General features: G+C 36.3%; 1 protein-coding gene across 1 annotated transcript in view; it reads right to left on the bottom strand.

Annotated features, from left to right (window-relative positions):
* BRWD1 (bromodomain and WD repeat domain containing 1) overlaps window positions 1–27,006 on the bottom strand; it is a 57,563-nt gene extending 30,557 nt beyond the window's left edge. The window contains exons 1-22 of the mRNA XM_010282758.1: window positions 26,935–27,006; window positions 26,736–26,765; window positions 26,489–26,548; window positions 23,107–23,257; window positions 21,719–21,817; window positions 20,999–21,159; window positions 20,148–20,369; window positions 18,090–18,190; window positions 17,343–17,413; window positions 16,062–16,162; window positions 14,654–14,694; window positions 12,995–13,093; window positions 11,433–11,583; window positions 10,734–10,868; window positions 9,246–9,374; window positions 7,711–7,936; window positions 7,091–7,276; window positions 6,163–6,346; window positions 5,249–5,339; window positions 4,165–4,305; window positions 1,939–2,024; window positions 847–1,042 (exon numbers count right to left, since the gene is read on the bottom strand). Coding sequence (XP_010281060.1) covers window positions 847–1,042; window positions 1,939–2,024; window positions 4,165–4,305; window positions 5,249–5,339; window positions 6,163–6,346; window positions 7,091–7,276; window positions 7,711–7,936; window positions 9,246–9,374; window positions 10,734–10,868; window positions 11,433–11,583; window positions 12,995–13,093; window positions 14,654–14,694; window positions 16,062–16,162; window positions 17,343–17,413; window positions 18,090–18,190; window positions 20,148–20,369; window positions 20,999–21,094 — 2,256 coding nt within the window. The 5' untranslated portion in view covers window positions 21,095–21,159; window positions 21,719–21,817; window positions 23,107–23,257; ... (1 more) ...; window positions 26,736–26,765; window positions 26,935–27,006. The remainder of the gene's footprint in view (window positions 1–846; window positions 1,043–1,938; window positions 2,025–4,164; window positions 4,306–5,248; window positions 5,340–6,162; window positions 6,347–7,090; window positions 7,277–7,710; window positions 7,937–9,245; window positions 9,375–10,733; window positions 10,869–11,432; window positions 11,584–12,994; window positions 13,094–14,653; window positions 14,695–16,061; window positions 16,163–17,342; window positions 17,414–18,089; window positions 18,191–20,147; window positions 20,370–20,998; window positions 21,160–21,718; window positions 21,818–23,106; window positions 23,258–26,488; window positions 26,549–26,735; window positions 26,766–26,934) is intronic.
* Window positions 27,007–27,142: the final 136 nt, after the last annotated feature.

Raw genomic sequence — 27,142 nt, 5'->3', positions numbered from 1 at the left:
GGGGGGGGGGCGGGAATCAAAATTACCCCAAGCATTTAAAAAAAATATCTATTTCTCCCTTTATGGTAAAAAACCAGCAAATAATAGCTATTTTAATTTTAGAAAGGATAACTATTTAAATTAACTTAAAAATTTCAGTAACTTAAAAACTAGTAAATATTGTAACTTATACAATATTAAAAATTCAACACAGGTATCAATGGCCACCATAAATACAGTGACTACAGAATCACAGAATAGCTTGGTTTGGAAGGGACCTTTAAAGGCCATCTAGTCCAATTCGCCCAGCAATAAGCAGGGGCATCTTCAACCAGATCAGATTGTTCAGAGCCCTGTCTAACCTGATGTTGAGTGTTTCCAGGGATAGGGTATCCACCACCTTTCTGGGCAACCTGTGCCAGGGTTTCGTCACCCTCATTGTGAAAAATTTTTTCCTTAGATCTAGTCTAAATCTACTCTCTTTTAGTTTAAAACCATTACCCCTTGTCCTATCACAACTGGCCCTGAGTTTTCAAAAAGATACTTTACTTAAAACCAGTTTAACAGGGTTTTAGTCTAATATTCTGTACAGTTATTTAATAATCACATTTCCCCTTTGATACCAGCAACCTTGAGAACCCTTTTGATTTGAAAAGTGAAAATTGCTTCATTTGGAATGCAGATTCTTCCATACAAATCAGAAGATACCTTCCATTTGGAATGGTCTCAAATTAAGGGTACACTGTATGTAGTGTTACCAACATCCTTATCCAATGGCAATAACAGTTACTTTAACAGTTTCTAGTGAAGAGGTCTAAAAACTTAAGAAACCTATTAAAAAGCGAGCAGAAGACATTAACTGTATACCTCCCCCTGCTTTTTTGGTTTGGGCTTTTTTCTCCTTTTTCTTCTTCTTCTCTTTGGAGGAGATGATTTCTCTGCTGATACTTCATCTTCTGAAGTACTGCAATATCTGATAGCTTTCCGTCGTGAAGTCCGTACAGGAGGTTGTAGGTTAATCCCTGCATCAGCAATCCAGTCAGAGTATCTACTTGAAGAATCGCTGTCCATAGTGGATGGGGTCAGGGAAAATACAAACATAGAACCAAGCTGTCAGTACTTCAGAATGCTAAATTCACTTAGACAAATACCTGCAGATATTGATTGCTGTTGAAAACACTATCAAAAGAACTAAAATTACTTTGACCTGCTGTAACAATTACTTCACTTAATGTTTAACATAATTTCTTGGGAACACAGTAATTCAAAGGATGTTTTTTAAAAATCCTCAAACCTGGTGAATTCTAAAAATTGGTAATTTTATCCAAGGAAGTCGTGCAACGAAATTCTGGACTAGTTAAGAGCCGTCCCTAAAGAACACACTAGCCAAATACTACTTAAATTCTTTAAGGACTATTCTACAAACCTCACAGGTACACATTTGCTTTTTTTGTATCTGTCTGTCTCAGTATTTTTCAGTTCTACTACTACAGCATTCTAGAAAGAATATCTAAAAAAAATAGAAAAGTGATTAAACAGTTATAGATAACTTCAGTTCTAAATAAAATTGTAACTTTATCAAAATTAAGATTTATTTTTTTTCCAACCAAACATTTTTGTAAGAGTTAGCAATTGTTGCTGCATTACTAAAACAAAATGAAACCTAAAACCAAACAAAAAACCCCACCAGAACAAAACACACTATAAAAACGTTTAAGACTATCTTCTTTCTCCTTGCCATCTAACAAAAAGCAAAAGGATTTGAAACTACATTAGAAGACAGAAATGTTTTGGCAAAATGGAACACTAAATAACAATACAGCATGTCAGTACAGTACCCTACAAAAAAAAAAATTATTACCTATGAAGCACAACAGAACTTCCATACAACTTTCAACTTGCCAAAACTCAAGTAAAACTCATTACAGTAAAAGCTAGGATTTATATGTTTGCTTTTACCTAGAACTATTGCTGTTGCTTTTCTTGTCACTTCTCCACTCTTCCTCTTCCTCAGATGAGCCAGAGCCCTCGCTTTCTTCAGCTTCCTGAATTTAAAAATATGCAGAGTCAAGCCAAGACTTTGCTCAGAGCACGTGTTTTCAGGGTTTGAAATGTAAAACACATTCTCCATTCATGTCTGCATATTATCAAGTTAAGAAGAAATCTGGTAAAAAGAGTAGTTAAAATGGAAATGAAAGTTGGTTTTTTTGTAGCCGATTTCAACTTACCTAATAACCTCAGGAGTGTACTATTAATCATTAACTTCTGTATATTCACTCACATTTTATTAGCCACATGTGGATACACCTGCTGTAGTCACTCTTCACAAAGCAACATTTCTATGCCCCCACCATATGACAGTTCTGTTTTTTTCTAATCGAAGAATAAGTTCACACTGTTTATCAGAACAAAGTGGTAGGCGATTTTGAGTCCTTCAAATTCCAGACTCATGATGCTGTAATTAGGTCATGTAAAGCACACAATAAAATCTAGCTCACTAGAATGCAAAGGAAGAATTTAAAGATTGCAAGAGGAACAAATAAAGGAAAAGTATCACATCTCCCATCCGCACACAACATGGGTATATTCTGTTACAAGAGTAACACTTCTATGATTTTTTTTTCATTAGTTATACACGTTAGAATCAGGTGATTTTTCCAGTTTTAGTATCAAATCATTGACCAAGTACTAATTGGGTGTATTCATGCATATATTTAAATGCAAAACTAAACAGTCAAGATACTTAATTTGTAATACATTTTGATGTAATTTCCTGATTGTTGTTCAACAATTTATCTGCATTAACTTCATGTTTTAAATGTGTTTTCCGTAACTGAAATGAGACTTAATGCATTGCTTACAACTCAAGTTATATGTTGTCTTTTAAAAAAAAAAAAAAAAAAAAAAAAAAAAGTAAGAAAACAAGATTTAACTTGCAACTTCAATTTCGATACTGTTTGAATTAGTCCAGCTGTTTATTTGTTTGTCATTTTCAGAGTAACAAAGTTAACAGTTTTCCCCCTAAGACCTGTTCAACACTGTGTACATGATGGACAACACTCACTAACTCACAGTTAGGAAAAGGAAGAACTCACAGTTCTTCTCTTTTATCCTACTATTTGTAGGATTAAAACAAAAAACATTTACATCAAAGGTCGGCTTCTTATAGTATTATTAGTTTTAGATCTCATAATACTAAAATGAATAATACTAATGTAATTTCTTCAGAAATATTTAATTATCTGTAGTATTTACAGGACAGTGCACATAACTATTTGCATTTTGTGCGCTTTGACTTTATTAGGTGCCAGAAGTCTGTCAACTCCCCTTCCACCCCATTCCCAAAATAAAGAAAACCTGAACTTTTCATTATATTTAAGTGATTTTTTTTGTTTTTAAACACATAGGAATTCTTTATTAAGAGGCTAGAAGAGAGTCCATTTCCAGAGAATATCATTCATCTTACTTATATAATTATCTTATCTCCTGAAGGTCCCCCATTTTGTTCACTGTTCTCCCTTAACAAAGTGACTAATCAAACAAGTCTGACCTCCTCTGCTCCTTCCACTTCCTCCCCCTTTCCCAGTTTGGGACTATTTCCTTGTGTGCGAGGCAGGAGTGCTTGTACTACAGTTGTCTTACCACTGATTTACATCATCTGATAACACAACCGTCAAAAGCTCCTGCTACCCACAACAAAGTCCTGTTTCACTCCAAGCCAGGACTCTGCCAGGATAAACAGACTCCGTGGAAGAATCACATTACGAGACTGTAACAATGCTTTATCAAGAACCTTCAAAATTTCCAGTTTTAGGTGTATGCACAAATTTGGAGGGTTTTTGCAGAGAAACAGCATAACTCGTCTAAAATCCAAACTTCACTTTAAGCCAACCTCAGCACTGTACATCAGTTTTTTGCCTTGGGCTGTGGATTTGGTTTAGAAGATTCTCAGCAAAAATAGTTCAGCCATTTATAAAATTACAGGAAAGATTGCCGTTACTAAACAATACATAACTAGGTTTGGGAAGTACTAACAATAATGATGCTTACAGAAATACTTTCCCTGGTAAGAGAGGTGGAGTTTTTGTTTGCTTGTTTGTTTTAAGAGACCAAAGACACATTTACATGAAACTTCACTTACTGAGGAACTCAAGTTCAAAATACAGAACTTGGAAGAGAACTTACCTGCTCTATCAAGCCAAAGCAGTTATCTCTTTCCTCATCAGAAGACTCCAGTTGTTCAATGTTATTCCGTGTTCGGTAATTGGGATATTTCCTTCTATGCAGTCTACGTTTAGATTGTATTAATGAAGACTCAGAGTCACTCTAATTTATATAGGAAGTGAAAAAAAGCAGTTACATAAAAGTATATATGTGGTAAACAAAACTATGTGGGTTGAAAGGGTGGCTAAAAGCACTGCTGACTGTAAAAACTGAAACAGTCTTATCACATCACAGCCTGATCACATCAAAACTTTTCATAAGAATTTTCCTGTAAGCCAACAGTTTTCAATTTGCTGTTCCCCATTTAAGATTTAGTAGTAGTTCTAAGAAATTGCTCTTTATAAACTACTGACAAGTTCATTCACATTACCTGATAAATGTATTTACAGAATCAAGACATTAACTGCCTACAACATGCAATTCTGAGAGAACCAGAAATCCTCAACTCCCCCCAGTTAAGGGGATCATGCAGTAGAATTCTTGCATCAAATTGTTTTGTACTGTAAGACACAGAAAATCAGGCCACTGCAAAAGCAGTACAATAACCAATTTTAGCTTCTTACTTATCTCTTCCAAAGGACAGAATGAAAAAAATCATTCAAAATACAGCAAGTCTGGAAAAGTTGACCCATACACAAACATTGTCATCTAAAGTAAAATGACTAGGGAACAGCAATATAGCCTGTAATTCTTCAAATATAGGACCTTGAACATTCTCACTTGCACCTCAATGATTTAGCATGGACCTGCAACAACTGCCTTTGAAACTTTAACTGCAGTAAAAAAAGAATGGCCTGAAATCAAGCTTGCCTTTAAGAATTACTACCAAATGCCTTAGATAGAAGGAGGCAAGACTGAAAGAAAAAAAGAATTCTGCATATTCACAAAAATAAATCAAGTCTTGTCCTGCAATAAGTGGAAGCTGAATCAGCAGAAACCTTTGAAGACCTGAAATTAAAACCTTCAGAAAAGTCTGCTTTCATTTTTTAAATTACGACTTGTCTCTGGGCACAGAATGCCCATCTTCCTAGAAGCTGCTGCATACCTTTTCCAATGACTCAAATGACTTTTTCTTCTCTGTTACATAAAGAACTCTCTCTTCTTCCCCTTTCGCAATTCGATATTCTTCCTGCTTCCTACAAGAAAGTAATGAAAATGTAATTCTACATCTGTTTTGACAATGCTGAAAAGTTAAATGATCCGTTCTCTTTAAAGGATCTAAAAAACCCTAGCACCTAATTCCATTACATGATTAATTTCACACATTATTATTGTTCAAACACCTATATGTCCTCTCATTTCCAGAAAAGAGTAAAGAACATGGATATTAAGAAAGTCTGCCCTGCAAATATCAGAAGAAAATAAAACTTTTTCAATGCCACTTTTAATCCATATTTTTCCCTTTACAATCATTCTTCCTCTCAACATGGGGAAAGCTTTTTAAAAACTTCAGAGATGTGGCAGCACATACAGCTGTACCATTAAAAAGTAGCATTTAGCTGTTATTAATTCTCCTTTTCACAGATGCATACTGATAGTACTTTCGAAAGCAACTAACTTTTGGGATTTCAAGTGCTCAGTGCTGGTTCTGGTCATAACACATCAGCCCCTGAAAGTCTCACAAAAGCACAATCTCTCTGAACTCTTCCACGTAAATTAATTTAATGTATATCCCTTTATTTTGGAAAAAGCAAGAATCTAGGTAACCTAACTGTCCTTTAAGACAATTTAAAATATTGAAAAATGGGAGAATCATCCTCTATTCAACTGGAGGAACCTCCATTTATTTTTGTTGAATGGGCTTTACAAGTTTTTCAGTACAGCCGACGGTAACACTGAACTATTTCAATTTGTACCACAAATCCATTTTACCCTAGGTCTAATAGCACTAGATTTAGAAACAAGAACATGATGTGGTCTCTCTAGTCATATCTGCAGCCTAGTAAGCTGTCTACAGACCTGAGTAAGCTTGGTGGTATTTCTGGTACAACAACTCTTCGTCTCCAAGCCTGAAGGTCTCGTTCAGTAGCCATCTGACTTCGTGGAGCATTCTGATGCATCTGACGCACGCCTTCAACTTGCCCACTACGTCGCAGACCAATATTGGGAGGAGACTGAATATCAAAACTTGGTCTTCTAAAAGCTAAAAATATACAAACAAAAACATTTTTTTCCAGGCTACACAGAATTGCAGCCTTCTTTCTTCTTAGTACAAGACAAAAAATTAACACTTTACGTATTTTTATCTCCACGATTGTAAGTATATGACTAGTTATCACCTTCAGGAAATTATCTATCTTGTAGAAAATATAGTGAGATTACACATATACTTTTAAAATGGTTATTTCTACTACTACTTTAATATAGTGAAAGGAAGTATCACGTGACAGAGGTGTTTTTCTGAACTATTTCAGGCAGCTCTGAGGCTAGCGAGATTCTAAAAAGCCGCTTTTCCTGGAGCTCAGCTTACATAATTAAAACTACAAGGGCACAGATCAGAAGACTGTCTGGTTTAAGTCTGTAAAGAAGGGAGAGGGGAACCCAGTTTGGATAATGGTAAAATACTTATGTCACAAACTTTCGAGAAGAATCAATGTAGCTCCTATAAATGTTACTTGAGTACTCTACAAACATTATTAAATATGTAGCACTCCACAAGAAATACAATTAATGATCTTTAAAAGGAAATGCTAAAGGCTTTGTTTTGTAATTTAATCAGAGGAGTAAGCAGTGTTTTAGTGAATAAAAAGGTTTTAACCAGATAATAGTATGTTTAGGGAATCTTAGTCCCCAAAACAACACTGAAGTTAAAACCTGTTTGAAATACTTCACCAGTGTAATAAAAATGGAGATAGAGCAGTTACCTAAAAATTTATCAGCAACTAACCTCTTCTAGGTGTTCCTTCCCCATTTTGTGGGCCACTTGAAGCAGGTTCTTGATCAGCTCCAGTTCTTTGATCTTGTTGTAGTTGCAATTGTCTAATCATGCCATCGAGAATGCTGGGCTCCAAGCCTTGCTCATCCTGATCAATTGTCTGTTGGCCTATAACTTGTTCAACCACTTCCCCATCACCTTGCGAGTGTAATACAAATAAAATAAACATGTTCAGTTAACTGACTATAGCAATTATTTAATCTCATTGTTCACATCACAGTGAGGCACAGCTAAACACAATGAAAACCATTCTTGGAATGATTCCAATTGCTTGTTCCGAATGAGACATTTATGGCAACTACAACTCAAACACAGTTTGTGCATGTCAGTGCCCACAGAAAAGAAAAATAAGACATCCATTTGAACAATCGATTTTTTTTTTTCTTGTTTAACATCATATTTGCTGTGGGACCCTTCAGTGAATCTTTAGTGAACACAAATACATGACAGTTAGCACGTGAGAAAACAAAGGCATTTTTAAACAACCTATGACATATCTACTCTGTTCCCATTCACAATTACTACAGTGACTCTAACTTCTGGATGTAGGTCTTTAGTGACCCTGTTCTTACTTGTTGCTACGTATCCAAGTTGAGGAATCAAATGTTCATCCGCACAGTTCTCTCTTCCTGGCACCAATCGTTGATATTTTGTTGGATGAGGGTTTCCATCCACATCTACTAAGAAGGGAGGGGGCATGAGATGAGGAGCCTGTTGTGTCTGCTCATCTAGGACGTAATTGTTAGAGTCTCGAATAAGTGGCCGATAGTCAGTGTGGAAGAACATCTGATCAGGAATCTAGAACGAAATGAAGTTTTTATGTTATCAATTTGAAAAAAAAGAATATGCTAAAGAACAGAGAAGAACAAGTAACACTAAAATATCTAAAATCTCCTTAAAGGTAAAAGAAGGGGCAAGTTCCCAATCAGAAGAGTTATACATAGCTACAATTAACCTGTATGGGTGTTGCAGTACTCTCATTTTTGATAGTGCTTTTGCAGGCAACAAAGGGCTTTTGGAAAACAAACTGAGGTAACTTAAAGCAGCAGCACTGCTTTACACTTAGAATTAAAAATATTTTACATCTTATTCTAATTTTTTTCCACACAATTAAGAAAAGTTTCCTAGGTTTCCATGCAAGGAAATCATTGTCTGAAGTTCAACATGAGCTCTCAAAGTTCTTCCTTAATCATGCAACGTCCACCAGAAATTTTTCTTCTGCAACTGAAACAGTCTGTTAAATCCATGCAGCTGAAGGAAAATTGTTACAGAAGTATTAGGTCACAGTCAGAATCTTTGCTCCTAGCTATCATGAGCAAGATGAAGAGACTAAGTTTCAATTTCAGTTAAGAACATAGAGCAAGGAAAATAATAAATTTTTAAAATGACAAACACGGAATTACCATTGCAACTTTAAAAAAATTGAGGGGGAAGTGAAGAAAAGCATAGGCCAGAACTGCACTTTTGAGAGCTATTTTGAAAAAAACAGAAACACATGTATTTATTAAAAAAAAAACCAGGCTGATAGATTCAAAAAAGCAAAACATTTATCCCATGCACATTTTTCTAACGTTTCAAAATCCACATTGTTGGATTAATATTTACTTCTGCTTATTTTAATCAAACTACTACAGTGACTTTGGGTTTGAATAAGGAAAGGCCCAAAGAAGTGCAAGTTCTAATAATTGAAATAAACCAGCAAAATATTCTTAACAAACAGGCTGTTTTTTTCTTAATTAGGCAGTAGTGCAATAAATTTTGTGATACATTCCAATCTTTAAACATTAAGTTATTTTTAGAAATTAGAAATAAAAGTAATTTTGAGGTTGAACAATTAACATGCAAATTAGCTGGCTGGAAGGCAAAAATGTATTCCAGAAAAGTTCTTGTGAGTTACTCCCAAAGGAATGTTAAGACACTGGTTGTTTCTGCTGTGCCAGGACCATAGGTACAAGAGAACTCACAGACATCAAGGAACCCATTATATTTAGATCCTGTACCCATACAAAACTCTTTTTTACATACGACGTTTTAAAGGAACGAATGTAACTAATCTAATTTCCGTTAGAAGCTAGAATAAACAGTTCTAATAAAAAGTTGAACTTACCTTTTCATAAGACCTGCTACAGCCAAACCCAAATATCAATAGATGTCCATGAGAATCTGTACATGCAAAATGCTGACCATCTGGTGAAAATTTACAGTCAAAAACAGCACCATGTCCTTGGCCCTCAATCTAGATTGAACGAAAGAAACTCAAAACTATTTGACCAATTTTTTTTTTGAGCAAACAATAATACAGCATCAAAAATTAATTATTCTATCAAAAACAGTCATGGACCTCTTATATACCTCAATTAAAGCACAAATAATCTCATTACTTCAGTTTATTTTTTTCCCTTGACATGTGAATTTAAGTCCTGAACCGTACAGTTTTAAAAGAGGCACTGAAGGGTATGGACAAACTTATAGTTGGGGGGGAAGAAGAAAGCTTTTTGAGGCTTTTTAGCTGTCAGTATACTGCTTAAAAATAAACTGCAGCTAATATATACTGATTTTGTTAAAACACTTTCAAGAAAAGCACAGCGAAACTTAAAGCTACAGAACACAAATAATCACTTTGCTACTGACTGTAACCGGAAAAATAAGGTTTAAAAATTAATACGAACATTGAATCAAGTCTCAGAGAAAATACGTTATTTTAAAGTGTTAATCATGAGCTGTCAAATGGAGCGAATGTCATGGGAGCTCTCAAGAACTGCACCAATCCACTAATACTTATAGTAATAATATCATTTTTAAGATAGTTGCAAATACAAATATTTGTTGTAAGACTCTTGAAATGATGGTCTAAAACAGGACCTTTCAGTCTTTCAGATGGCACCTCATCTCAATGAATGAAAATGGTTACTATGAATGAGGTGCAAGAAGACGCCTAGTAACAGAGTGGAAAAGCCCTGGTGTCAATTATTCACAGCACCTCACAGACGAAGAAGTCCTGATCGACAGGTGAAGTCTGAAGAGCTCGGACATGGACTATGATGAAAGTGAAGTCCTGCTTGCTCCCCCATACCTCACATTTCTCAACCCAACTGCAAATTCTCACAATTCATCTTCCTTGCCTCAGAAGCTTATCAAGGCCTCCCTGACCAAATTCGACTTGGAAGCCCTACAGGAAAGGAGCAGTGGAAGGAAGTGGGGAATACTTTTGCAGAAGATCAGTGAACTGACTCAGCTTAGTAAAAGCTCCAGAAAGAGGCACCTGATTCAAGGCAGAGAATGGAAGTGGGCAGCTGGGAACAGACAATGGAGGCAATCCCAGTGCTCCTGTTCTGCCACATTAAACTGTTAAAACTGGATCTTGGTCACTTTGTACAGTCACAATAACAGAGAAATTCAAAGGTAAAAGCTCTAGAGAATAAATGAACTCATAAATTTTGCTCATTTGGGTTTTTTTGGTTGGTTTTGGTTGTTTGGTTTTTGGTGTGGGTTTTTTTTTTGTTTTTTTCCAAAAGGTGTTGGTGACAATTCCATGAACCAGTATGTGAACACACTGCTGTGTGTTGAGAAAAATGGAGTTTAAGAAAGTTCTTACCATGTTAAAATAATGCTTTGTTTTTGTGCCTTTGGTAATGTCCCATATAAAGATGTTGCCATCATGACCTGCAGACAGCATTATCCTCGAATCAAAAGGATGGGTCTCCAAGACAAATACTTCATCTGCATGCCCCTAGAATTTAAAATTGCACATCATGTGCAAACAAGAAGACATAAATCCACATCAATAGGATATTTACAGTGGAGCCTAAAGCACTGTACACTCCTCACACCCAGACTTTTGGAAAACTAGACCCCTACAAGCTGCCTCCAAAAATATATGGACTCTTATAAATTTCACAGCATATCTATCCGGACTGCTACCTGTGGCACATAAGTAGGGCAAAACCCCAGGCAGCCAGAAAGACTTAAATTCTAAATTTAATAATTGTCTAGATTCAAGCAAGAACTATAGAAATACAAAGCTTTTAACTATTCACTGGGCAAGTATGCTACTGTACAAAAACTGCTATTTATTCCACAGGAGAGGCAAGTTCAACACAGCAGCTAGAGATTGTTCAAATGCAGGAAGAAGCAGCTAGTTTTGATTTAAAAAAAATCCAAGAAACACTACACTTGCTTTATCATTCACATAGAGCTTTGAAGGCAAATCAGATCCAATTATGAACTCAGCATGCACATGTCATTGCAATTCTAGGAAGACCACCTACTTCAAAAAGCAAGTAAAATTACATACCACCAAGTCATGAAGCAATTGCCCTGTACAGGAATTCCAAACTTTGAGCAGATGATTATTCACAGCCGTAACAACATAGTTATCATTTTGGTTCCAAGCTATCATGGTTACTTTAGGCTTCATAAATTTGTCTTCTTCTGAACACGTGTCACTATTTTGAAGAGTTGAATAGGCATGAGATATTTTTAATTAGCCCATTTCAGTCTCAAAATACAGAAAAATAACCTGTTTTCCCATGTCAATAGTCAAACAAGGGAAGGGAAGTTAAGAATTAAATTTGTTTTGAAACTTTTGTCCATAAACTTAATTCATTTTGGAGCAATCAGCTATAAAGCTAATCTGGATTTCTAGCATACTTATTTCATAGGACATGATGACCTCTTTTCCATTTGAGATGCAAGGCAAAAAGGCTTTCCTTTTTCATGGAGTCTTGTCTCTTCTACACTTAAGAGTCATAACATAGTTCCTTTAAAAATTTGAACTTTTTACGGTCAAGAGCTTTCCAACTAACCCTGTTTCAGAAACTAACCTCTACATTCAACTAAGCATTTTCTCCTGATTCCCAGCATTAATACAGTAAAGATACTATTTTGTATTAACCTCAATATATTTCATTTCTCCCCCCAAAATACATTTACAGGATAATCTAACATGCCCTCTCAGCATCTCAGTCAACTGAAGGACCAAGTATCCTTCAAAACACACCTTCACACAGTATTATCTATATTCCACACCAACTAGTAGCCGCTCTGTCAATTATATGCAACTACAATTGTACATATTAACCCAGAAAGACGCCACAGTCAAATCTCAAATATTAATACCTCCTTCTTTCTTTGTAAAACCACTTTTTTTTTTCATGGCTGCATCACAAGAAGAGCTTGCAATCACCCTCCAGTCAACTAGTATACCTATGGTTTGGTTTTTGTGTTTGCCTCTCCCCCCATTTAATCACCTACAAATTCATTTTGGCTTACTGTCTATAAAAGTTGATTGAGCATTCTGTACTACCGTAAATCATCCGCCCTTCAGCTTTATCCAGGGCCATGTAATATTCTGATCATCATCCGCTATGACACTACTCAAACTATGTGTCCCAGCATATTTCATCAAACACACTTTTAAAAAGTACAGAAGAATCAATGAAAGTAGGCTGCAAGATCAGTCCTTGTGGAAACCCACACATTACCTGTCATGACCTCTCCTGGAAAAAGATTATCATCTACCTTATTTTTACTAATCTAAAAATGTTTCTCCTGTGACATCAGGTGTCTGACTGAAATCCTGACAGTGTTTTCCTTAACAAAGGAAATGTAATTAATTTGGCACAGTGAACATTTGAAAGCTATATAAATATTTATTCAAGCACAGACTAAAATTCAGCAAGTTATTACATCACCAGAACACTCATTTCACCCCCCTCAAAGACCACACCACTTGATCATAATATTGCTAAGGCTTGCTCTAGTTTGACTGTAAGTAACTGTGCTTGACGAGTTTTTCAAATGCCTTGACTTTACACAACAGATTAAAAAAAAAAAAGACAACAACACTTCACATACCCTGGTAATCGATCAGACATATCCAACAAAATACTCCTCCATTCCGCTTGCTCAAAATGCCAGATTCGAGCTGTTCCATCTCTACTGCCACTTATAAACCTTGAAGAAGTTTTAAAAGGTGGTTAATTTGCTTTACAGTGTGGTGGTGTGTCACTCTGACTATAATCTCAAACATTATAACGAAAGACTGATAGAAGTGGAATCTTCAATTCATGCGCAAGACTATTCTTTACAGTTACATGTCCATTAACTTTCTTTCCAGAAGCCCAGGAAAGAGAGTTTTTCTGAACTGAAAAACCGAATAAAGTTGTCAAAATATGTAGAACAGAGAAGCAAATTCCAAAGTTAAACTAAATTCACAACTTCATTCTTGACTGCTTCTCAACTATAATACTTTAATGAGGCATTTTAAGTAATCCATTCTCAAACTATAGAATATCAGATACTGAAGTAGAGGCAAGAACTATCTATGCAAGTAGATAGCAGAGCAAAACTCGAGATGTTCCCACTCACAACTGTGCATAAAAGAGAAGACCACCAGTGGTTTACTTTAAGATATCAAAGTGTAACACAGAAGTTCAGGCTTCCATTTCATGAAGTGCTGAACTATCAATGCAGGAGAATGGAAACTCCTGAAGAGAGGAATTGAAACATCGTAAGACATCCAAAGATATCTCCGAGTCCATGAATCACAACCCTGAGAAAGACAGTTGACATACCTCACATGTAAAAAGTTTGCATGCTAGGTATATCATGACTGTGCTCTAATTTACTATGATTCATTTTAATAGTAATAATAAATCTTAAACATCTTCCATAGAAAGTGTCACCAAGGGAAAGTGCCGAAGTTTTGCCATTTTTTTTTGGCACAGCCTTGAAAAATAATCCATGCAGGCAACATGATGACAAGTATAGTTGCAGAAAAACCCATTTAAAAAGAAAGATAACTACAACTTCGAAACTGAATGTAGGTTATTAGCACTCTTAGTCACAATTACCTGTCTTTCAAGAAGAAGGAAAAACCCAATAAAAATAGAGCTGCATCTTATGGCTGCAAATATAAGTCTAACCTGAAGGCTAAAATCCACATCTTCATTAGTGATAGCCCAATCAGAGATCAATTTTGACTCCATTCTGTACTGGAAGTATGGGTGAAGTTTTACTAATGGAATTTACACAACACTTTCCGTGCCTCGCCCCCTACAAATCAGCGGTAAAATTCTGTTAAATCCATTTCCTTTAAAAAAATAATAGTAGGGTGGGAAAAAACCCTAAAAAGGATTAAAATTTATTTTAGACCATTTGAACTGCATTTTCTATTTTCAATTTTGATCCAACACTTCCTGAAACTGAAATGAAAGAAGGGGGAAGAGGAGGTTTATGAAGCCACGAATACATGAGGTATGTTAAAAAGTGGTAACATTCCTCCAGGTAAATAAAAACCCAGCCAGTCCAAAGACATTGTCTAACAAGGATTAATAGAAAGCCAAGACAGACTGCTGAAACTTAACTATGCTCTCCTGGATTAGTTCAAATTTCGCCTTTAAGTTCTAGATAAGTAGAATTTTCTTACTGGAAACCTCCAGGTGAGAAAAATAATACATTCTTAATCCCAAAATAATGTAATATTTGTTCACATTTGAGCATCTTTCAACATACCTATCACCACTGTTAGAAAACTGAATGCTGTCAACTTTGTCCTGTAGGAAAAAGTGCAGTTTGTTAGAAGTTATATTTTTAAACAGGAAATAGGGTTTTGACAAATTTGAGCTTAGTAAAGTCTGAAAAAATGAAAAAATTGCCTACTGTATAATTTCTAACAGTTTTAACTGCAAGGTGAACCAAGTCCAACGAATACTTACCAGAATTCACTAACCATTAATGCATTTAAAATGCAAGGTTTAAGAAAAAGTCCCAATTAAGTATGAAGGCCTGACAGATGAAATAACTGTCCATTAATAACTTGGCAGCCAATTAACTCATATTTGAATATATATTTCCAATATCCTAAGCCAATTACAACTGAGAGGAATCTGTCATTCTCACTCCTACTTACACACTCCTTAAAGAAATATACAATTACTTATTAATTTTTATCACAGTAAGAACTACAGAAAAAGTAGATAGCACACTCAGATCAGTTTATCTTCAGAGCTGAAAATCTCTACATACAAAAAACTGTACTGATCAAACCTTATCACTACAACATAAATTGTTAAAATAAGATTCAGTATTAGAGAAAACATATTAAGGCAAACAAAGTGAAGGAGTATTTTAAGAGCTGCCCTTGAAAGAGCTTCAAGGGTTCAACTAAATCTAAATTCTCTATAACTACAGATCCTTTGCGCATCAAGTGCTGAAAAAAAATGACTCAACCTTCAGCACATGAATGTAAGCCAAGTTTCCCTTAGATTCCTTAGAAGACAGAGTCCGCTAGACTAAGGTACGCAAATAAAAAATGAGAGTATTTTATCCAAGAGTTCTCTTCCTAACAGGTATCAGTTGTATCAGGAAAGCAAGTAAAGACAGACAGCACATATTACAATAAAGCACATGGGGAAACAATGTTAAACCAGCAAGCTGACTTATTATTTAGGAAGTATAAAGTAGCTTGCACAGTCACTGAACATATAAATAAAGGTCAAAATGAACAGAAGTAAAATTCTGGAAACTCAATCCTGTTTACAGATTTAAACACAAAAGGTGTCAAATGGTAAATAACTTGAGTAATGAACACATTCTCAGCCTATTTACTTCCTGTATACAGCATATAATACTGTGGGTGGTTAGGCACACTTGCATCAGAGAGAAGCAACTAAGCAAATCACATGCTTCAAAATTAGAGAAATGTATGACATGTAGTTGAAAAGATAGCATTCTAACTGTAATCTTGATACATTCCAGCCTTTAAAATGGTCAACTCACACTGAGATGACTGGCTGAAATTCTGCCTAAGTTCTAAAAATATTCAATTAAAGAACATTGCTACAAACCCACTAAAAACATTAACCTGCAACTTCAATACTGCTTGAAGTGACTAAATATTAGATTTAACAATCTTACTTACAGCATGACTTTCCAATTCAGCTATTTTCTCAGGTGTTTCAGAGCCAAAAAAATACATCCTGATGACATGGTCAGTGCTGCCAGTTGCTAAAAACATACCACCTGTAAAAATCAAGCAATAATTAAACTACTGTGTAAGAAATTAAAACAGATCACCAACACTTCTCAGATGCAGAGTTTAAAAAAAAAAAATCTGAAGAGTGTCACATTTTTATGCTCTTCCACTGACATGCAGATGTGGAAGGAAACCCTGCTCTTGCCCCAGAAAGCGCTCTCAGCCATAGTAAAAATAAACAGTCATACTCAGTGTTACAAAGATGTTAAAATACATAACTAGGAGAACACCTGAAACATCTAACACTACTAACAGCACACAGAAGCCCTTGATTATGGGGACTATGGCTAGTCATCATCAGAATTATCTAGATAACTCTTTCACTGCAGCATGTGTCTCATTTGTGGCATGTGAATTGCTTCAAAACTGGGTGGAAGCGTACGTAAACCAGTCCAAGTACACCAGTATTTAGCTGTGGTGGCAGCAATACTAAGATCTGCACCTTGGCATCTGTAAGCACTCTCAGAAAAAAAACAAACAACCCCAAACAAACAAAACCTCAAAAAGGCCCAAACCCAAATACAGCCATGAGCTACATCCTGACAGCATTAACAAGCTACACTTTCATTTGTATTTTATTTCTGAAATTCCCAAGTTTCTTCTAATGTTCATGTTGTTTGGTACCAGTAAGCCTTCCCACAAGTCACCCACGATTAGAATGAAAGACTACAGGCCAGCAGTGAAGCACATTTACAGATACATTTGTGGATTCTTAAGAAAGAAGGGATCTTTATGACTACCTGCATACATCTGGCACAGAATGAGGAGTTGTTACTATTGGCAGTAACCACTTCCACTGCAGTTGGCTGTGGTATCTAAGAGAACTAATTTTGCAAATCCCTAACATTATATTAATGGATTAAACAAAAATAAAAATCCGGTAAAGATGGATAAAAAGTAAACAAGAATCAGGTGACTTTTACTTCTGTAAAATCACCAACAGCAAAAGCAAAATAGTATCACTTAGTTCAACAGTCTTTCAATGTTAGCTAAGGCAAGTCACATAATTTAATTATGTCATAGGCTAACAATACACACATATACAATTCCTTACTACACAGCTGCTGTTTTTGTATATTTTAAAGCTGTGACAACCAGAGCATTATAACAACTACTTATGAGGAAAAGAGAAATCACAAAGCTAAATTCAGTCTGTACATGACTTACCTACACTAAATGAAGAACAAAGCATCTGAACCCCTGGTCTAGGTTTCTCTGTGAATTTCACTGGTCGATTGCTTAAAAAGAGAAGATGCTTGAAACAGGACATGCCACACAAAACTTGGCTTCTATTAACATTTCAAAACATAAAAGGTGTGTTTCTTCAAACATCTACATAACAGGTCCTTCTCAAACACATACAGTAACTTCTTTTTTTTTTAAATAGCTGCTCTAATTTAAAATAGATCATTTCACACCGACCACCATTATATGGCACAATACTAGACACAGACTGATCATCCCAGATCTCTTCTTTTGGTAATAATCTTTTTTTTTTTGTACAAATAAACAGCAATCATATACAAAACATCTAAAAACTATCCTGAACATATTCTGCATGCAAGTTCTGTAAACCTAATCCTAAAACTACAGGACTGTTGGAAACTCAACATAAAGAAAAAACTTTATTATACTTTTCCAACATATTTATGTTTGCAGCAACTCTAGTTGTCCTATGTTTGTAGTTTTAGTGTAGTAAGTTGTTAATGTATGTCCCAACTAATCTCCCAGGACAATGAAAGAACATAAATTTGCAAAGGATATAGCTAGTGATGGTGCTTTAAAATAATTACATAACAGATTATTTCCACAACATTTTTATTATCACAAAAAAAAAAAAAATTAGCTAAAAGCACTTGACAATTTAATCAAGCATACTATGCCATAGAGTTAATCAGCAACCCATTTACATACTTGAATTTCATAGAATCTGGATCCCACTGCCAAAAGCAAACGGTTCCATCTGCACCAGTAGAGACCATGTATCGCATGGACCCTTTCACCATTGGACTAAACTGAAGAGAAGAAAGTAAAATCAGGCACGTACAAGAAGAGATTTAAAAACTGTTTATGAACTTCTAAAACCGTTGATGTAAAACCTTCATTTACTTTGGATTTTTCAACTAGAACAGTTAAAGCAGTTGTTGATAACTGTCATTTTTAATGTTTACAAAATAACAACTCCTGTACTTTTAACATAAGTTTGTGATCTATGTTTCAATTACTGCATTACATAAAACCAATTCATTCGCTGCTTTGTTTCTGAAGTCTTAACTAACCACAATCATTCACTAAAAATTTTGTCAATGAATAAAGTAATGAGCAGAGGAGACTGAAAAAAAAATGGAAGAAATTTTTACTAGACAGGCTTACTTTTTAAATTCTATAATTAAGCAGAGCATCAGTTATGAGATAGTCCAAGTATGTGTAACCCAGCATCACATATGAACTTAAATAAGTATGTGTGAGGACTTCCTGCAAGACATGGATTTATTGCTATGCACAGAGCTATGCTTCAGAAAACTTTACAGAACACAAGTCGATTAAATCATTCATCAATTACTACTACCACCATTGGAAACAGCCATATAAATTGTACATACTGCAATTACAGTATTATCAAGAATGCTTAAAAAAATTTTCACCATACTACAACAAAAGAAACACCACAAAAGTGCTTTGCCATTAAAAAACAAACAAAATGCAACTAATGCCACAGAAACTCAGCAAATATGAAGATTACTCAGAGGCAGCATTTTGAGAAAACTGCAGTATTATTTTTTGTGCTGAACTTCACAAGCTGGCAGGTGACCCACTCTTCACCCCTCAACATAAGCCTGTTTGTCTCATTGGAAAACACGGCAAATCTGGATAATGAGCTACTAGTTTGTCAAATAAGGAATTACAAAGGCCAAAACAAGACTGAATCCAAAGAACTACCAATAGTACATAAAGTATCACAACACCTTCAAATTTAAATATACAACATACTAACACTGAATATCTTTGCACTTTTGAAATAAATTATATTTTTGAGATTAAGACAAAGACCCGTATCACAGAAGTTGCAAGAATCACATAGTGGATGAGAACACTCACCCACATAAACCAGAATATCATGTCTCCAGTAACAGAAAATAAGGAGGACACAGTATTTCCCAGAAATTCTTTTTAATTCCAACAGCTCAAATATTACAGGTAGTGACCTTTTTTAAGTGAAGGAGGATTCCTGTCATTACCTTCTGTTAAATACTCAGGAGTTGCAAAGAATTTCCCCCCCCCCCCCCCCCCCCAAGAAGTAGGTTTCTCCTGTGGTTTTGACTAATTTTTGATATCAATATTTAAATGTTGAGATTTTAAAATTCCCACAGGCACACAGAAATAATTTCAGTCATGTGAAAACCACAGTGACAGGCATAGTGAAAGTTATTTGCCATTCATGTGCCAGCCTTCATGGGAAACAGAACATCAGTTCCTCGCATTTGGACATGAAAAAGTAAGATGTACACTTGTCAAGTTTCCTCTTAACCTAGTAACAGCAACCACAAAGTACTTTTCTCCACAAACAGAAAATGAGGTACTAATCTGCCTTTTCAAGAAGTTGTAACACAAAGATAGAAGGCTCTATTGCTGCAGAGCATTCACACAAGTATGTTTCTCAATTTCAATAAGCAACCAAGGAAACTGGTTATTTCTTACCAATATGATAGCTAGCTAATCTTAGGGTAACCCATTAACCTAAATCCTAATACTAAAGCACACTCTTAACTTTTCAAATCAGGTGCAACACCATCTTTCCCCGCCCCCCCCCAAATTATTTTTTGTTTTCTACTATTCGATTAAAATACCTTCCAACTTTCCATACCACACTGTCAAGTGAAACTTTTCTTCGAGTTTTGTGGACTGGCTGCTTCTTACAATCCATCCACATTAAGTGTTTCTACTTATTGAAGCACAAATAAAAAGACATACCTGTAATGAGGTAATGGACCCTGTGTGTCCGTGGAGGACTGCAACTGGTGCACAAGTTCTCAGACACCACACTCTGATCATTTTATCACAGCTTCCAGCTGCAATCATAGTGTTTTCATAATTGACAGCCATATCGGAAATCTCTGCTGAATGTCCTCGTAATGTGGCAAATAACCTGCCATTATGAGTTGACCAAATCTTTACCAAACAGTCATCTGAGCCCTAGAAAGAAATATTTATTATGCTCAGCAAGGATTTTCAAAGACACTCAGGGTAGAAGTTTCAGGTTTCCTTTAAGGAACCTAACCATGTTTTTCCACAGCTTGGTAAATTACACTTCTACTTAAAACTATGTATGCTACTTTAAGCTGAAAGAAATGAAGTCATACAATCAACAGTAGAAGAACCAAAATGTTCACTTATGGTTCAGGATTACACTGCAATCACCACAGATTTATACCATATAATGCAAAAACTCTGGAATAAGTTTGAGGGGATTCCTTACAGCAATGGCAAGGGCCAAGTAAAGTACTGTTCTGTAACAGCAATCTCACCTCTGCCACTTTATAAATAATATAAAACATGCTTAACATCAGACATCATCACTGAATAAAGCTCCTACATAAATGTCAACACCTGACCAGATATTAAGTACAACAATTTCTTACAGACTTCCAACCTGTAATTATATCAAATTTTTCTACTTAAGCATGGCGATGGAGCTAACCAGCTACATTTTAACACTACTGATAACTGCCTCCAGGAGTTTCACCATAACATGCATTTCAAAGTTCTTTTCCTTGCATCCGTCTAGAACTATATTTAGATTTGGGTCTATTTCATCAACTCACAGTAAATATTCTATGTCCAGTCCTATCGAATGCAACACAATATACAGAAGAAAGATGGCCAAGAATCCGCCTGTGCATCTTGACATGCTGATACATACTTCCTGGAAATGAAGTACTGAACTTTGCATATCCAGTTAATTGTTTTGCTCGATGTACTTCCACTAGAACACAAAGAAATGAAAGAATGAACTTATTGATGTTTAAAACACGTCTATTCTAAACCATTTTATTTAAATTCCATTAATACATTATTTAAGGACTTACTAGAAGTGACTTTCAGATTTCATAGTCAGGGGGTTTTTTGTATTTGCAATTTTTTCAATGTATAAAACCAAAAAAGTATTGTAAATTTGCTCCAATCAAAACTTCAGTCTCTAAATAAGAAGTGTTAAACATTATATTTATTTTCCCATGGCTTTCTACACCTTAAATCATACAAGAGTCCTTCCATCCAAAGAAGGATCTGTATTTTCTGTAGGTTTATCTACTTAATACAGGGGCTTTATATAAGAAAAAGATGTCATCTAGAGGCTACTATCTCACTACCGCTGTGAGCAACCTCTGAACCCAATACATAACTCCAGTGAAGTCATATGTAGTTCTCCAGATAAGCCTCCAGATCCGGTTCTGTGGTGCAATAGTCAGTGTCATAGCAAGGCCAGTATCAAGATACACACTGTATGCTCACAGCAGCAGCGATGAGTGTTGAAAAGATCTTACCAAGATTTGGTGGTGTGCCATAGTTCACAGGAATTTCAGGAGGTCTTCCTCTATGAAGAGCAGCAAATGCAGAGCCCTTCCAAACAGTGTTCCTGCAATCTTTAAAACCGATTGGTTGAAGTTCGTCATAAGTATATGTCAAAAATGCCAAGAAAGCTGCAGTTCCAAAACACGGCAAAGAACTCTAGGTGGTCTCAAACACAGTATTGAAACAACTAAAAAAAAAAAGGATCACCAAATGCCCCAAAACATTTCATGAACAGTGTAACATGAGAGGACAGAAAAACCCATTTAATACAGCAAGAGAAGGAGGGGAAAAAAGCCCACACAACCAACCACAAAACTTTGAAATTACACCTAAATGGTGATGCTCCTGCAGGTCACGTAACACAAAACTAACTTTTCAACTGATTTTTTCCTACTCCTTCTCAGTGCAAAGCATTTAAGATTTTTAACACTTTCATTAATATTTATTCATAAATATTATAAATATTTATTGATTATGTATTAGTATGAAATTATTTAACTAGATGATCTCAAAAGGTACCTTCCAACCTGACAATTCTGCGATTCTTAAAAAAAAATTCCCACACTGACAGTTATTTTGACACGCTCGTGCGGAAATAATTGCAATCCTGATTTTCAGGATAGAACAGTCACTGTTTTTCAGTTTGCATCTTTTAAAGCAGTTAGGACAGATAACTGAAAACACAACAGTATCCCACAAATCCGTCCCAGATCACAGCATCTAGCTACCCAACAGAACTTCATAAAAACACATGAACATCCCCCTCCCAGAAACATTCAAAGAGATAAGCCTAAAGCTAAAATCTACTCTATCAAATAAAGCACGTGCTTATGCATTGACAACCATTCCTTTAAGTTACGGGCAAGGACTTTATTCCTGCGTATGTATGGAATTCACAACGACTAATTTTGATGCCATTTACATTAACCAAGAAGACTGTCAGAAAACTGGTGTTACTGTCTCACATTCGCACACAACAGAGTACAAAAGCTAATGCATTCAAAACCAACATGGGCCAATATACTGCTGGGACTGTCAGGAGATGTTAGAGAAGTAGCACCTGTGTTCTGATGATTCATTATATTGCAGTAACACTGAAAACTGGCCATGTTCAGCAGCTTCAGCACTCAGAGTAACAATAATTCTTGTGATGCAACTTAAAACCTTCTCCTCTCAACAATCAATATATATTTTAAACCATCAATACACAGATCACTGATGTTTTGGTTGATTAAACAGAGTACAGAAGAAGTGGGGGCCAATTCTGGTGAAAGCTTACCACTTTTAAGTATTCCAAAAGTTTTCACCATATACTTATGAAAATGTATCATACCCATTTCAAATAATAAACAAACCATACCTTTTGCTGTACGTAACAATGACTGTCTCCCTGCACCAAGTAATGAATTCACTCTCGAAATGCTGGGTGGTATCTCCTTATCCAGTATAGGGCCAATACGCTTGCAAATTTGTAATAAGTGGTCTGGAGCCACATGTTTGTTGGACAGCACCTGACAGAAATTTAAGTTTTAAAAATATACACGGTACATCCAGAACAGATGATTCTAAAAGCATCAATATTCACAGGTATATTAAACGTTGTTTAAATTTTAAGTTCAACTTACAAAACAAAATCAATTCTGTTAAGCTCTGATCTAGTAAATTCAGCAAGTACTCTCCGAGGATGGGAGAGCTGTAGTAAAAATAACCGCAGTAAAATTACTTATATCATGTCAGTAATTTACTACTGAAAGCTTGCAATATTCACACGTACGGCACGCATTTGTGCGGCACCCTACAATGAGTGTCTTTGCCCAATTCACCCAATTATTTTTATTAAAAATAAAAAAAATTCAAATCCTCATAACTCAAGATCATGGAGAATTTTGTTGTAACCAAGCACAAGAATTTATGCAACTAGTACTTCAGTCGCACAGTCCATGTTCAGTAAACTGCAAACTATATGTTTGCAGTACATATATGTATGTACATATATGTATGTACATATAGGTACATATATGCAGTATATATGTTTGAGTACAATATCTCTGCAAAGAGTTTCCTTGAAGAACCAGTACTGCATAGCATAAGACTGCCCTACTTCCTTAAACCAAAAGGATCAAAAGTCATCCATCCATTCAGGAAGGATCCCACACTACCTACATCTAACAATCTGAAAACAAAAAGAATACACCCCCACACACAGTCAGATGTCTCACTCAAGAACAGATGTGTGTGGGTTTTGTCTTTCCCCCCCTTCTTTCTGGGAGCTCAATGAAAAAATTCCTTATCTAACTATTAAGTCAATCACAATAATGCAAAAGTTAAATATGCAAAGTAGAGTTTACACAGACTCGAGTAAACCAAACCATTCAAATCATAAATTTAAACTATTGGGGAGGTCTGAATCAGCAGGCACAAACAACCCCATGCTCACTCCACTCTCTGATCTGGCCACGTAAAAACCAGTTAGACCCAGAAAGCCACACAGCTACTTCAGCAGCCAGTCTGCGTTCCCAGCCAACACAGCTAGGAGAGGCACAAGGCCACACCAACACAGGTATGTGGCCTCTTGCCCACGTAGCTCAGAACAGAGGCAGAACTAGCTGGTGCTTATGATGCCATTCCCTTAGCCTACTGACTGAACTTTGATAAGAAAAGTCCTAACAAGGCTGATCTCGTCATCAGAACAGTGGGAATAAAAGTACAGCATGCCATCATGTAAGATCTGTTCAACAAAAAGTTGCCCAGATGCATACTGAGTATTGAGAACATACGATTTAAGCCACAACCTAACACTTGTTTCAATATCACAAATCCAAGTAATGTACAAAGCTTGCAGGGGTATAGGTTGTATTCCGGAGAGAAGCAGGGAGCTGGTAATATCGGTAAAATAGTTAACATTACCACACAGCCAAATATAACCAAGCAAATCGGCTCATCAGATGCTTAAGGTTGACTATGAGAAATATATTTGGTAGTCCAAAGATAGCAAAACACACTTTTTCATCATTTCTTCATAAATTTTGCCTCTTGAATGGTAGAGAGCAGTACCAGCCACAACATTCTGGACAGAAAGCTCAAGCATACTTTATGCCAAGCATTATAAACCATTTTGTTTGCATGGCATCATCAGGAAGTATATATTCCAAATGCAACCCCTCATAGAAGCATGCATATAAGATGTTGCAATTAATTTCCTTTTTTCAGTAGTTTTAGTCAGATTTTGGAAGGAACAGTTATTTTAAAGTCTCGCTCCAATTCCACAATGAACAAAGAGGAAAAGAAATAATTGCACCACATGATTGCATTTCTCTGTGGTCTCTGCAAATTCAGAGTGAGACCGGTGGGACAACAGGCTCCCAAAGCCCCTCAAAAGCAGAAACCAAAACCTTCACAAGATTAATTTGGATATTCTGAAATACTACCACCCTGCATAGAGATTTCTTTTAAATTGTGTAAGAAAAAGAGGTAGAAGCAGCACATATGAAGGAATTAATCTGACAACTATATATGCATAATAAAGCCAGTTAAAATACTGTACTGAAGTCAGGAGGATCCATGCATGGCATCTCCCAAAGCCAATACTTTTTGCCAGAAGAGCTGGGGTCAAAAAACCCCCAAACAATCCTTCTTAAACTTAATACTACTTGCATATTTGCTAAATTCAAGTCAGAGCTTGAAAGCATTCCTGTTTAGCAAGACTAGGCTCTTTAGTGACTTCAAGCATTAATTTTAAACCCCATTTGCTCAACTGACCACACTGACAACTAGAAGAAATGGAATCCAGTTTATCATTTTAAACAGCACTTAAATAATTAAGAAAATATTTTAAACAAAATTTCATTCCTTCTCTATGCAAATATGATTCTGAGATCTTCAAGGGTTATATAGGAGGAATAAGAGGATTTAACTGTAACAATACACAAACTGACAGGTAAAGGCAAAATCAGTCAGTTAACCTGAAACGCCTGCATCTTAGGGGGGGGAAAGGGAGAATAAGTATCTGTTTAAAGAAAACAAAGATGAACTACAATAAAGCAGAAGGAAACCACACTGGACAGGCATTAGGCCAGCACTTCACAAGATTCAAGTGCCAAATATACTCTGCCATTTAAGCAGCAGTAAAATAAAACACCAAGAGAAAGACAGCTTTCCATTCTGAAATGAAGTTAGAGCAAACAACATCAGCTGCAGAAGGCATGAAGTACATACTGTCGAGAGATCACTCATGTTTTTCTAGTATTTAGAAACAAAGCTATGACCAGTGAGTAGCCAGAGATAAAGAGCATACACCTAAGCACAAGAACTGCCAACCCTTGATTTCTGAACAGCGATTTCATTTCCTAATCTGTTGAAGGGAACCGATGAAGGAAGCCAAGCAGAAAATAAATACCGTCAAATGAAAACGCGTTTAGCAAACTCGCTCATGAAACTCTGAAATGAAACCTTGCTTCAGATTGGTTCTTCCCTGTATGTAGGCAGTGGCATGTACCGATGCACAACGCCAAGCTCCACCTCTGCTATGTAAACAATATCCTCAATTTAAAACACCACTTGTGTTTTTGTTAGTCTAATGTAAAGAAATTAAAGGCCTTTTCCAAAATAACTCCAAATTTTTAATAGAGCCAGAACGAAACTAGAAGGTAAAGCTTTGGGCCTACTTTTAAAGGTAAAGGGTCTAACATCAATGTTATCATCCCAATTAAAAGTTTTTATTAAAAAAAAAAAAAGAGTCTCACCAATTCCTCGTAACTTCTATAATGCTCATTTCCTTGCCAATCCAATCTTTTAGGAAGCAACTAAATGGGTGGGGGGAAAAAAAAGAAAACTGAGTGATTAAAAGGGAAGGAGGAATAGATCATATCCAGAACAATGTGTGTTAAGAGGAAAAAGTTGAGACAGCAGAGTGGAAGGAACTTGAATGACTTGTAAAGTAAAGGAAACTTTTGGCTACAGCAAGATGATTTCATCAGAGCCCACACAGACCTGGTGCTGCTCCAGCTCCTGCACCAGCACCTGCAGAGAAAAAGGGAAAAAAAATGTAAGAGTTAGGGACGAGCAAGCCCTCTGGCTTCTCAAGTGGCTGCTGCAGCCACAGGGCTCGGGAGGGTGAACGGGGGGACAGCGGATGGCCATGGGGTCCCAGCCTGTGCGCCAGGGCGAGCGTGCGACGCCCTGCACTCACCTTCACCGCCCTCCGGCAGGGCCCGGTGGTCAGGAACCGCGCTATGAGGAAGTAGAGCTCTGCAAGAGACACGGGGAGAGACGGGGGATGAGTCCGGGGCTGGCTGGGGCGGGGGGGGAGCCCCCGGGGTGACTGTAATTCATAATCACGGTCAGGAAGATGGCGGCAGGGAGCGGCGGCGGCACCGGCAGTAGCTCTCGCCCTGGCC

This window comes from Phaethon lepturus, unplaced genomic scaffold, assembly GCF_000687285.1.
Source record: "Phaethon lepturus isolate BGI_N335 unplaced genomic scaffold, ASM68728v1 scaffold7520, whole genome shotgun sequence".
Lineage (NCBI taxonomy): Eukaryota > Metazoa > Chordata > Aves > Phaethontiformes > Phaethontidae > Phaethon > Phaethon lepturus.
This window is presented reverse-complemented; position numbering and strand designations above follow the sequence as displayed.